This window comes from Mesocricetus auratus, unplaced genomic scaffold (assembly GCF_017639785.1).
Source record: "Mesocricetus auratus isolate SY011 unplaced genomic scaffold, BCM_Maur_2.0 Super-Scaffold_100676, whole genome shotgun sequence".
Classification (NCBI taxonomy): Eukaryota; Metazoa; Chordata; class Mammalia; order Rodentia; family Cricetidae; genus Mesocricetus; species Mesocricetus auratus.
The window spans coordinates 112,581,739-112,595,549 of NW_024429266.1; the positions used below are offsets into that span (position 1 = coordinate 112,581,739).

The 13,811-nt window shown below is 44.0% G+C and overlaps 1 protein-coding gene and 1 non-coding gene across 2 annotated transcripts; both read right to left on the minus strand.

The window, feature by feature from the left end:
- Positions 1-5,610: 5,610 nt before the first annotated feature.
- On the minus strand, positions 5,611-5,713 carry LOC121137297. The gene has a single exon (XR_005874559.1). It is a non-coding gene; the product is annotated as a U6 spliceosomal RNA (small nuclear RNA).
- Positions 5,714-9,271: 3,558 nt separating this feature from the next.
- On the minus strand, positions 9,272-13,499 carry Il6 (interleukin 6). The gene is made up of 5 exons (XM_005087110.3): positions 13,390-13,499; positions 13,048-13,235; positions 11,763-11,876; positions 10,918-11,067; positions 9,272-9,667 (listed from the first exon to the last, which is right to left on the minus strand). The coding sequence occupies exons 1-5, from the start codon at positions 13,406-13,408 to the stop codon at positions 9,500-9,502; spliced, it is 639 nt and encodes a 212-aa protein (XP_005087167.1). The 5' UTR covers positions 13,409-13,499; the 3' UTR covers positions 9,272-9,499.
- Positions 13,500-13,811: the final 312 nt, after the last annotated feature.

Sequence of the window (13,811 nt, forward strand, 5' to 3'; positions counted from 1 at the left end):
CGAACTCACAGAGATCGGCCTGCCTCTGCCTCCCGAGTGCTGGCATTAAAGGCGTGTGCCACCAACACCCGGCCTGTTTTTAGTTTTTGAGACAAGGTTTCTCTGTGGCTTTGGAGGCTGTCCTGGAACTAGCTCTTGTAGACCAGGCTGGTCTGGAACTCACAGAGATCCGCTTGCCTCTGTCTCCCGAGTGCTGGGATTAAAGGCGTGCCACCACCACCTGGCTAACATCCCTATTTCTAAAGAGAGGAATGGGGGTATAATAAGAAAGAGTAGACCAAAGACAAGCTAAAACTCAGCAGGACAAACACCAAGTCCTACAGAACTATGCCCTGCAGATCTGGAGCTCGTGATGGAATAATTTGGGGTTTAAAGGGCCAAGGTTGCCCTGCCCCTCCAGCTCTCTTGAGCCAGACCTACTGTGTGCATGCCTCTTCCCTTAGTGGATACCCCCAAGGTTCTGGCATCCTTAACATTCTTGGGTTTCCTTCCAAGCTGGGCTTTGCCTTCACAGCTTCATGTACTAAACCTTTCAGGTTCTCTAACCCTGCTACACATTGCCTGGTTTCAGTGGTTCTGTGGAGCCATTACGCAAGACTCTCTGATCCCCTCAACCTTGTATTTTTCACAGCTGTAAAAACCACCAGCATGAGCCGGGAGGCGGAGGCAGGCGGATCTCTGTGAGTTCGAGGCCAGCCTGGACTACCAAGTGAGTTCCAGGACAGCCTCCAAAGCCACAGAGGAACCCTGTCTCGGGGGGAAAAAAAAAAACAAAAAACAAAAACAAAAAAAAAACACCAGCATGTAGACGTAGAGTCTGTTGCCTCATTCTATTGCCTCCTGGAAGTGGAGCCTGGCTTTCCTGGGTCATAAACGTAGCAGACTCTTCACGCTGACTCTGAGGCTACATTTTCCTAGACAGTTGCTTTTCAAGAGCAGGAAACTCCTTCGGGGCATTCTCAGCTAAGCTCTCTTTTTCAAATGATTTGCGTTTTTATACGTTGGAGCCTTTGATGGATAGGTCTTACCCTCAGGGCACATTTCCTATAGCTCCAATGACTAGTAAGACATTTCTCTGTAAGTCACAGTCTTTTTCAACATGCACCTTCCCTGCAACTTAAAACTTCCTTGTGCTTGGAGAGCAAGGAAGCCCCGAGTGTGTGCAAACCTGAGTGAATGTGTAATGTTGACTTTAGCCAGCCATGTAAAGGACCAGAGCCTCAGACCTATGGGGAAGTGGTAAAGCCTCCCCCGAACCCAGGGGTTGAGGCTCAGAGGGAGGTCATGTGCAAATGTTGATGGTTGGTGCAGAAAATATCTATCATAGCTTTCTCCCCACTGGATGTTTGTGACCCGAAGACAGCTCCCCTACAGAGACTGCTCCTCCTGAACTTAGCTAGACCTGCCTCCTTGTTCAGCTGCATACAGTAACCCTACCTCCCTATTCAACTGTATATAATAAACATGCCAAGCTTCCTGGGTACAGATCCCAGCTTCCTGTGTACTTATCCATGTGTTTGTCATTTTATATCCTCACTGCCCTTGTCAGGTCAAGTCCCTGAGGCCATGCAAGGATGCTACCCTTGAGCTACCTGACCCCAAAATGTATATTATTTGCATTCTTTAAATGCATTTTTGCCCTATTTGCTGCTCTTTCACTGTAGAACTGAATCAAATGGGTAAGAGTGAGTAATAGATATGGCTGTCCTGGACCTCCATTTGTAGACTAGGCCAGCCTTCATCTCACAGAGATCCTCCTACCTCTGCCTCCCAGTGTTGGAATTAAAGGTGTGTGACACCAACCCAGACTCTGTTATCAAACTTTAGCATTTAGGAATAACATTTTCTTCAGCAGCAAATTATAATATCCACTGTCTCCGTTCTAAAGAGACCACAGGAACTCCAAATCCCAGATGTTCTGGGACATGTGGTCCCTTTTTAATTGAATTTAATTTTTTTGGTTTTTCCAGACAGGGTTTCTCTGTATTGCTTTGGAGCCTGTCTGTCCTGGAACTTGCTCTGTAGACCAGGCTGGCTTCAAACTCACAGAGATCCGCCTGCCTCTGCCTCCCAAGTGCTGGGATTAAAGGCATGTGCCACCAATGCCCAGCACATGTGGTCACTTTTTGAGGTCTTATTTTTGACTCATTTTAAACATCCCTTGCCTATTTTTGTCCTCAAACATAAGTATAAACTACCCTTTGTTCTTCAGAGTTGGGTTAACACATGACTGGCAGCTATTTTCTTTGTGCTGATGAATTAGTCTTGTGGAAGTTTTATGAGAAAATAGATGGCAAGTTAAAATTGACTGCCTGATATCACAATGCCACACCTGGAAGTTCTGGAGCCTATCTGCCAGCAGGGACTTATTTTCTTGCTTGCTTGCTTCATTAGTACCATTCTATTTTTGCTTGAACCTGCTTTAAGAAATTGGATATCTTCTAGGTTCTTTCCTCTGACCTCTGGAGCCCATTCTCTTGATCCCAAACTACTAATAAGAACTGAATATTTCTTGACATTTATAAATGAAAATATGTTTTGTGGTGCTATTGAGGTGACTCCATTGTCAAAGTGCTTCCCATGCAAGCATGAAGACCTGGGTTTAGATATCTAGCACCCATGTTATGGTGGTTTGAAAGAAAATGGCCTCATAGGCTCATAGGGAAAGGCACTGTTGGAAGATGTGGCCTTGTTGGAGTAGGTGTGACTTTGTTGGGTGAAGTGTGTCTTTAGGGTATGGGCTTTGAGGTCTCAAGTCACGCTCAGTGTGGCAGTCTCTTCCTGCTGCCTGTGGATCTAGATGCAGAACTCTCAATTCCTTCTCCAGCACTGTGTCTGCCTGCCATGACAACAATGGCCTAAACCTCTGAAACTGTAAGCCAGCTCCAGTTAACTGTTTTCTTTTATAAGAGTTCCTATGGTCATGGTGTCTCCTCACAGCAATAAAATCCTAATAAGACATATGCAGAATGTGGGGTATGGTGGTGTGCTTTTACAAACCTAGTGCTGAGAATGTGGCTAATTAATCTTACTGAATCAATGAGCTCCATGTTCGGTGAACACCCCCTGTCAAAGAATAAGAGGAAGATACTTGACATCAGGCACCAACTTCTGGCCTCTCTGCACGCACACAGAGACACACATGTGTGCACACATTCAAAATTGTACATGTAGACCCCCAAACAACAATAACAACCCCCTCCTCAACAAAGCAGCAACGAGAAACCTCTGCCTGTTGTTGTCCATGCACCTGCAATCCCAGCCTTCAAGAGGCCATGGTAGGAGGGTTACTATGAGTTTGAGGCATCTGGGCTATAACAAGGCCAACTCTTTGTTTTTTCTTTTTAAATTTAAATTAGAAACAAGTTTGTTTTGCATGTCAATCCCAGTTCCCTGTCCCTCCTCTCCTCCCCTGCCCCCCACCAGCCCCCTATCCCATTCCCTTTCTGCTCCCCAGGGAGGGTGTGGCCTCAAAGTCTGTCACGTCATTGGAGCAGGGCCTAGACCCTCCCCGGTGTGTCTAGGCTGACAGAATATCTCTCTATGTGGAGTGGGCTCCCAAAGCCCATTCATGAACTAGGGATAAATACTGATTCACTACCAGAGGTCCCATAGGTTAACCAGACCTCCAAAGTGACATCCTTGTTCAGGGGGTCTGGAGCAGTCCTATGCTAGTTTCCCAGCCATCAATCTGGGGTTCAGGTCAGCTGTTTCTGTGGGTTTCTCCAGCCTTTGCTCATCACTCCTCCTTCTCTACAACTGGATTCCAGGAGTTCAGCTCAGTTTTAGCTGTGGTTGTCTGCTTCTGCTTCCATCAGCTACAGGATGAAGGCTCTAGGATGGCATATAAGGTAGTCATTAATCTCATTATCGGGGAAGGGCATTTAAGGTAGCCTCTCGACTATTGCTTAGATTGTTAGTTGGGGTCATCCTTGTAGATCTCTGGACATTTCCCTAGTGCCAGATTTGGCTCCCTCTATTATGGTATCTCTTTTCTTGCTCTCCTCTATTCTTCTCCTGACTCAATCTTCTGCTCCCTTATGTCCTCCTCTTCCCTCTTCTTCTCCCCTTCTCTTTCTCCTAACTCCCTCTCCCCTCCCCCCATGCTCCCAATTAGTTCAGGAGAGCTTGTCAGTTTCCCCTTCTCTGGGGGACCATGTAGGTCCCTCTTAGGGTCCTCCTTGTTTCCTAGCTTCTCTGGCGGTGTGGATTGTAGGCTGAAGACCAGCTCTTAAAACATCAATGAATTAATAGTCAATCACAAGAGCAAGCAAGAAAGCAAAGAAACAATCAAACACCTTCAATAACATTACTCCTTGTCTCCCTGTTATATTGGCCATTTTATTCCTCCATAATCTATGATCTCTGGTGACTTACCTACTGTGCACTGACAGAGTTTCCTAGGGCTGCCGTAACAAATTACCACAAATTGGATGGTTTAAAGAAGAATTTACTTTCACAGAGATTAGGTGTTTAGAAGTGCTGAGCTTGATGGCACATGCTTATGACTCTAACACTCAGGAAGCTAAGGCAGGAGGGTGGTTAACCTTTGATCCACAGCAAGTCCAAGGCCGCTCAGTTAAAGAGCAGTAAGTACCCTTTCACAAAGGTAAAGCAACCAAAGGCAAAAAGAAAGGCCCACATTCCCACTGCCTGGCTCCCCTGGTCTTATAAGACCCACTATAATTACCTCATCCTATTCTGATTGCATATGTATTAAAGAGCCCATTTCCAACTAAAGTCACATTCCCTGGGGAGTCAGCGCTTTAACATATCTTTTGGGGACTCAATGCATAACTGTAACACATGTTTAGCACGTGGTTCAGTATTCATTTTTAAGTTCTTTGTGAACAGAGATGTTTGTCTTATCGTCTCTGTTCTCCCAGACCTGAGGAGAGAAGCTGACCTGTTAGAGCTGCTCAGAGAAATGTTTAAATGAATGCATTTAGATCCCAAGTCCTCCACGTGTTTACTTCTCTATTCAACCCCAACTCCTTGCGAGTCTCCAAGTGTCTTCTGGAATTCCATGTCGCTGAGTTGGCCAGTCTTATATTTGCTGGTTATTTTCCCCACTCTGAACCAGAACTCTGCCATTTGTTCCCCAGACCCTAATAAAAGCCTTTGGAAAGTTCCTCCAGCATTCTCTTCCAGCAGCCTTTTTTATGGGGGGGTTAAAAATTTTATTAATTTATTTTTTACATTCCAATCCCAGTTCCCCCTCTCTTCTCTCCTGTACTCCCTCCTCCCATCTCCTTCATGGAGAGGATAAGGCCTCCTCTAGGAAGTCTACTAAGTCTGTCCCATCATTTCACTGAGGCAGGACCAAAGCACCTCTCCACCCCCACACCCCTGTGTCTGGGCTGGGCAAGGCATCTCTCCATATAGAATGGGCTCCACTAAGTCAGTTTGTGCATTAGTGTTAGGCCTTGAACCCACTGTCAGTGACCTCACATATTGTCCCAGTCACACCATTGTCACCTATATTAAGGGAGTCTAGTTCGGTCTTATGCAGATTCCCCATTTGTTAGACCTGAGTCAGTGATCTCTCACTAGCTCGGGTCAGCTGATTCTGTGGGTTTCCCCATCATGGTCTTGACTCCTTTGTTCATATTAAATATGGAATGATTCACAAATTTGATGTCATCCTCTCGTAGGGGCCATGCTAATCTTCTCTGTATTGTTCCAATTTTAGTACATGCGCTGAAGCGAGCACCCAACAGCTGTTTTATCCATTCACACGAAGTGCAAATCTTATATGCCATTTTACTACTTCAAATCCATCTTCTCACCACATGTGAGACAAGATTGGAGCTTTCTGAATATGCCTTCTAATGTTCTTGATGCTCTGGGTGACACCTTTCCTTTTTAGCCCTTCTCAACTTCCCTTCTTGCTCCTTAGGCACTTGACTTACTGAAGTTTCCAATATTTATTTCTGTATGTTTAAAAAACCTTATATTTCTTTTTTGACAGTTTCATATACGTATATATAATAGATCATGTCTATGCCCAACAACTTCCTTCCCAACAACATGTCCCCTTGCCAGCTTCGTGCTCTCTCCTGCTGTCTTTTTGTAACCCACTGCATCCATTTAATGCAGCTTGCTAGAATAATGACTGATTTTGTTGGCTTGACTTGATCTTTACAGGTCTTATGTGGGTAACTACGATGGCCGTGTGTTCATGAGTGCTGCAGTCATGTCATGTCCAGTGTTTCCCAGCATTCTTCCCCAAGCCTACAGCTCTACATTGTTTTCCACCTGCTCTTCTACAGTGTTCTCTGAGTCTCAGAATGAGGGGGTATTAATACAGATGTCTCATTTAGGGCTGAGCACTCAACAGCCATTTATTTGTTCTCAGTACTTTGACCAGTTATAAGTCTCTTCATTAATTTCAAGAGTTTCTTTGGCCAAGGTTGAGAGCAGAATTAATCTATGAGTGTAATGTAAATGTTAAAAGCCAATTTGTTAAAATAACCATTTAGTAAAATAGCAGTAGTATATTCCTCCCTAAGAACTATGACCTGTTGAGCCATGGGGCTTTTAGCAAGGTTGATAGTACCAGGCATGAATTTCTTTCTGTGAACCAGACCTCAGATCCAATCAGAAGGCAGTTGGTTTCTCCATAACTTACATTCTATTGTGCATCAATGGGAATATTTTGCCTATCAGGTTAGTATTGTAGAATTTAAGGTTCACTTCTGATGAGTTTTTCTCTCAGCAGTCTGCATAGCACCTTCAAGAATTATTAAAACTATACAATATTCATTATTATTGTTATTATTATTATTATTATTATTATTATTGGAGATCTTGGTATATACTATTTCCTCTTCCTGGAATACTCTTTCTAGCCTGGCCTGGTGAACTCCTATATATCTTTCATATCTCAGCCAAAGTCTCTCTTTCTCCAGGAAGCCTAGATGATGCCCTCCCCAGATTACTTGGAATCCACTTTTGTTAGTATAACCATGATAGGGTCCCTGAGTACCTCACATTTCTCTTTTGTAAAATGTCATTGCTTGCTTGATGTCTGTTTTTCCTGCCACAGAGTCAGGGTCCATGCCTATCTGTTTGTCTCTTTATCATGAACATTCCTGGATGTGGTGCTTAATATTTTTGTTGTTGTTTTTGTTTAAAGAATGATGTATTGGCTAGCTGTTGTATCTTTGTTCTTAGATTTGACCCTAACTTTGGGAAGCCCATGTGACAATAGTCTCTAGAAGTTACAGTATGACTCCTCAGCATTCTTGGCCTCTGTGAACTTTCTCTTCCCTAGCAGAACACCTGCCCTGGAGGAAGAAGATTTCATAGGTAAAGGTAGTGAGCACCTTTGTTAGAAGACAGAACTTTTGTACTCTGGGGTTAGAAATGGGAATTGTGTACCAAATTCCCAGCTTTGCACAGAAACAAGAAGGAGGAATCACATTAAGTTATATACAGTCTTACCACCATCATCATAATCACTATATATATGTATGTGTATATATGTATATGTATGTATATATATAGTTGGGGTGAGACAGGGTCTACCCACATAGCCTAGTCTGCTCTAAAAGCCATAGTACTCTTGTATCTGCCCCTAGAATGCTGAGATTGTTGGTGTGTGCCACCACACCCGACTTACCACCAACCCTGATGAGGACTGGAAGGAGTGAAGAGTAATGTCTATGGGAAAGGAAATGAAGCTTTATTTCACCCTGTGACTATTCATTGCCTTATTTAGAAGGCCTCCAAATGTTTCTTTTACATTCTTTTTTATTTTTCCTGAAGACAATGGTGCATCAGTGTAATGTCCCCAGAATACTATATATTCACCAAGAATTGATTTGTGTTATACTCTGACTAGCTTGGTATTCAGCAAATACTTACAGGGGCCTCTTTTGCTCAGGCCCTTGGCCATGGGTCCAGCATGAGAAGGTGGACATACTGGAGTCTGCTTTCTTGAGGGACCCACATGCTAGCTGGAGGGATGACTCCTTAGGTTTTAAGGTGTGATGTATCATGGCAGACCCTGATAAGGAGGTATGTTCAGTGCATGATGACGGCAGACAAGGAAAGAAAAACTTCTAGTTATATGGGAGCTTGTACATTGCTATTCCTTATCTAAGTTGTTGTATGGTCTCAGAGTCTGTGATTTCAACTTTAAATGTATTTTCTATATTAAAATGTTTTGAGATTTTTCTATCTCTGTCTTTCAATGACAATTAAAAGTTTAGACCTGGAGGCAGGTATACTTGAATTTCAACTTGGGGACTGTGTTTTATGTTTCAGAAAGGTCCAGAAAAGAATGTACACGTGATGGGATTAACTAATGTGATGGATGCAGCCTTTTATCATGGTACCTGGCAGGAGGCAGGGGTTCAAGGATTTTGTTGTTGTTTGTTTTGTATTAATGGCAATAAGAAATGTATTTATATTGAGATTTGTAAATCAAGAAAGCATAAATGAGGTTAACATTGAAATAAAGAGTGTCTACGTGGGTTCAGGAAAGGTGCCAGTATGCAGACAAAGCTCAAACAGATGCCTGAGCTCTCTGATGGGGGAAAGTGGGCTGAGGCATTCACCACAGCAGAGTGCAATAACAGTGGTTGCTGTCTAAGTTCTGTAAGTTCATGCAGTTACATCTGGACCTGCCAAGAGGCAGTGTTCATCTGCTATTACTCAAGCTCCCTAGCAAGGTGTCGTTTAACACCCTAAAACTTGCTCCTTTGGCAGGTTCCGTGTGCTAATCCTATTCCGTGTTAGCAAAGCCGCAAGGCTCAGGAAAGAATTTTTCTTCTCACTTGCCACCTGCAGCTATTTCATTTTTTATTTAACTTTATATATCATGCTTTTTTTTCCCTCGGATCCAACTTGGGGCCTTGCTCATGCTGGGCAAGTACTTTACCAGCTGAGTTGTATTCTTAAGTCCCTGATTTGTGTGTGTGTGTGTGTGTGTGTGTGTGTGTGTGTGTGTGTGTGTGTGTGTGTGTGAGAGTTTCGAGACAGGGTTTCTCTGTAGCTTTGGAGCCTGCTCTGGAACTTGCTCTGTAGCCTAGGCTGGAATTTAAGGCGTGAGCCACCACCTGGCAAGTCCTTGATTTTTAAAGATAATGTGATAAGATATTTGAAGGCTGTCTAAACATTATAAAAACACAACACAAAGATTTCTTTAAAAACATATAAATTAGCAATTTATTGAGGTAAATGTATACATTCCGAGAAATAATCTGGCTATGTAACAGAATATTCAGATCAAATAGATTTTATATTATCATTTCAAAACTATTACATATAATATTTCAAGTGACACTTCATAAAAATTATAAATATTAATTATAAAATAACTTACAGCTTTCATATTTAAATTATCAATAAATTAAGAAATAATTAAAATAGTGTCCCAACATTCATACTGTCAGTTCTTCGTAGAGAACAACATAAGGTAGATACCCAATGACAGGATATGTTTTCTGACCACAGTGAATGTCCACAGATCGGTATGCTAAGGCACAGCACACTAGTTTTGCCGAGTAGACCTCATGGTGACTTCTAGGAATTCTTCAAGTGCTTTCAGGATGAGTTTTATGGTCTTGGTTCTTGGCCACTCCTTTTGTGACTCCAGCTTCTCCATCAGGATGGCCTTGGAGGTTGGGCTAGGCGTGACTATTTTATCTGGACCCTTTACCTAATGGGGGTGGGGAGAAGAAAGACTGGTTAAATACTACACACATTGTTTGTTGTGGGGTGCTCTTTATTGTGGGAAGATTTTTCAAATCTAGGATGAATGAGGCTAGTTGGGTCCATCTGCCCTGACTCTCCCAAGCTAGAGGAAGTGCTTTTGCTTCAAGCTCACTCTGAGGGAGACCTATGCATAGCAGTTCCATTCTTTTCTTTTTTTTTTTCAAGGTGATTATTAGTTTTTCAATAGCAACAGAATCCTGACTTCCCCCTTTCTGTTCTGTCTGCCATTAGAGAGTAAGCACCCAGAGGCCAGCACCACCATCTTATTTGTCTGTTACCCAAAGCAGTGCTGACATATACAGTATTGCTGCTGGACAAGAGAGGAACCCATTGGGAGAGGTGGTTCAGTGGGTTCTGAGTCAAGTGCTCCCCCTCCCACTTCCCGTTCTGCTGAGAGTCTCTTGGTGTGATAGCATGAAGGATGCCGGAAACCCCTTTCCATGGACCCACGAGCATGGGGATGACTAACTGGAAGGCTTGCCCCACTACTTGCAAGCCTGTAGTACAGCAGAATTATATAACCAGGCGGCTGTCTACGAAGTGAATCTCAGTCCCCTCCCCAGTCCTCCTAAGTCAGACTCCGCTGGAACAAGACCTGGACGGTTCCTGTGCACGGTAAACTAGGAAAGGCTCTGGCTCGAGGCAAGAAACTACAAGTAGCAGAAGCAGACAGCACCAGGGCTTCATCCCATGCCCTCCGTCTTACATCTGGCTTGGCTCATCCACATTCTGAGCCATCAACCCTCCATAGTTTCCATTTAATAGCTAGTGGTGACCAGAAACCACTAATCTCTTCCTTCCTGTCTTTTTAGCCTTTGGCTACTTCTCTGCCTTAGGTTTCTAGTAGCAAGAATGCCACTCTCCAGGGATTAAATATTAAAGTCATTTTGGTGCCCTGTGCTCTTTTACTATGGCTAGCTGGGTAGGGTTGGATATGCTTCCTTTTGTCTGTTATATTTTTCTTATCTCTTAAGCAGTTAGTTAGAATCTGTTTAATATGGCTTAAAGTAGTTATTTTCTTCGCAAAAGAGAGCCTCAAACCAAAACCCCAAAGTGAAACAAAACGGGGTCTTACAGCAGACCCTCCCCTTTCTAAGGCTGTCTGCAGAAGCTGCGCTGCAGCCCTGAAGTGCCTGGCGGGGTGTGTCCCCTCATCCCTTCCCCACATGGCATGAGAGATGGGGAGGTACTCACCTCTTGTTTGAAGATCTGACTTAGGGTTTTGATGGTGCTCTGAATGACTCTGGCTTTGTCTTTCTTGTTATCTTGTACATTGTTCGTCACAAACTCCAGGTAGATCTGGTAGTCCAGAAGACCAGAGGTGATTTTCAATAGGCAAATTTCCTACGAGTAGAGTGGGAGGGGAAATTAGTTCTTTCTAGGAGACAGACTCAATGTGAGAATAAGATTCCTGCTGTTCAACATCTTTTCCCTTTGCCCCTCTAGAGAATTAGACACCAGGCCGCATCAGCTGATATCCCTTAAATATCTGGACAACTAGAGGTACCACTTAATATTTTTCCCGAGGACCAAGAGTGTGGCGGGGGAGCCCCTCCCCCCTCAGTTCTCTTCTGAACCCCCTGTCTCTGCCTCCAGTATCCTTCCTATACTCTTGGCTCTTGTCTGGGCTAGCCCAGGGCCTGATTTAAAGGAATAATGAGAAATCCATCAGGTTATCTCACTGGCTGGAGGGAGTGGGGTGTGGAGGGTGTTCTCAGTAGGGACAGTGGGTTTGGAGCCTTCCAGGGGCAGTCAGAGAAGAGAAGGTCTCTGAACCACTATACTTGAGATGAACTAGCTAAACTTGCTATGATATCTAACATCTAGCAGATGTGAAGAATTCCAGCACAGAGAGTCTTTACTTGTTCAGTGAGAAACTGCTTCTTAGTCAAAGCTCTGAGTTACTTTCCTCATAATACTCTTTACATCGATTCCCCTGTCTTTGTTGCCTGACTGGAACTGTACGTTTGCAGGCACGAAACACATTCAAGAGAACTTCGGCTGGAGAATTGCTGAGAGTGAATGTGACAAATACCTACCCAATTGTATCCAGTTTGGAGGCATCCATCATTTATTTGTATCACCGGAAGTTCCAGATTATTTTCTAACAACACATAGTCATTGTCCATACAGCCAGGGTTGTTATTACACAACTGCAAAAGAGTACCAGAAAGCTCATTGAAGCACTCCTAAAATCAACACCACTAGAGGGCCAGTTCATGCTCCCCACAGACAGCTGACACTAATGAAAAGGAAGCTACACCTTCTTGGCACCCAACAAAGCAATCTAGTAGCAAGAAACCCAAGCCTCCAATCCCAGGCTCTCCTCTGGCTTCAGGCCTGTTCCTCTCCTGAGTGTGTTTCCTACCTTCAGGTAAAGAATTATATATTTGTTTCAAGAATTCAATGATATAAACCGCCTGTCACATAGTAGGAATTTAGTAAATGACAAGAAATTTTGATGATAATTGGGGCAAATAAATTTAAGCCAAAGGGCCTATACCATCATCTGTAACTCCATAATTTTTCAGATAAGAGTCCCAAATAGTAGGGAATTTCCCCGAGATTATGAAGTGGGTTCTACACACCCAGACCTAGAGTCCGGGCTCTTGTGATCTTTTTCCCTTTCTGTCAAGCCAAGTCAAAATACTTTGCATTTAAAGACGGGAGATACTTTAATCCATGTAGGTCTTGTTTGTTTTGGTTTTTTGAGACAAGATTTCTCAATATAGTCCTGGCTGTCCTGGAACTAGATATGTAGATCAGGCTAGCCTCTAAGTCACAGAGCTCTTCCTTTCTCTGTCTCCTGAATGCTGGAATTAGAGGCGAGGCCACCATGCCCAGCCTAATCTAGTTTTTGTGTTAGCACTTTGTTGGCTCTGTATCTTCATCTTATCTGGGTTGGCCCTAGAGAGTCCTGATCACACAGTTTACATTCAACCAAAAAGTGCTGCAACTGCCCCAAGCAACTAAAGAATCATTCAGCTTAAGTGATACTTTTCCAGTCCTGCCAGAGTTCAAGGGACAGAGACCTCTTTGGCAAGGAAAAATGACTCCCTACCCAAGAAACAATTGCTAAATGTGGAGCTAAGAATGGCCCACTGTGAATTTTCTAGAAATGCAGCCACATCCTGCCTTTTCCAGACTGTGAATGAACCCCCTGAGACCAGCAAAAGGTAGGGCTAGAGAGCACAGTGCAGTCTGATCTTTAGCCTCAAATCCTAAGTGCCCTAGAACCCAGCAGAGCTTTCCCAGCTCAGGAGCAAAGAGAATGAATGAACGAACGCCCACTCTGGGCCCTCATCACTTTCGCAGCCTACCAACCTCTTTTCTCAATTCGTAGATTTCCCTGAGGACATATGTAACCAAACCTCCGACTTGTTGAGAAGTGGTATACACTGGTCTGTTGGGAGTAGTGTCCTCTGTGAAGTCTCCTCTCCGGACTTGTGAGGTAGGGAGGGCAGTGGCCATCACCAGCAGCAGTCCCAAGAAGACAAGTGGATGGAAGTCTCCTGTGCAGAGGAAAGGGAAAGCGGCAAGTGAGCAGACACAGCTGGGCGTCTGCTGCTGGCTGCTGGCCAGCCCGCAGCCCTCGCTCTCCGCCTCACGGTGCTCTCACACAGGCTCAGTAGCTCCACCAGAGGGCGAGGAACTGCCTTCACTTACTTGCGGAGAGGAACTTCATAGCTGTTCCTGGAGGGCAGATGAAGTTGTCTTTCGTTCCTGGTGGGCTCGAGAGCAGAATGAGCTACAGACATCCCCAGTCTCATATTTATTGGGAGTCGACTCTCTAATTTTGAGACTCATGGGAAAATCCCACATTTGATAAAAATCTTTGTTGGAGGGTGGGGGTGGGGCCAGAGTGGGTGGGGCTGATTGGAAACCTTATTAAGATTGCACAATGTGACGTCGTTTAGCATCGAAAGAATCACGACTAGGGGGGGGGCAAAAGTGTGCTTAAGTCATCCTTGAGGCTAGCCCTAAGAAGCATGATCCCTCTTTACTTTCTTCTTCTTTTTTGTAAAAAGTGACTCAGCACTTTAGCATGTCTTGAGGAAAAAAAAGAAAAGCTGAAATGCACAATGTTT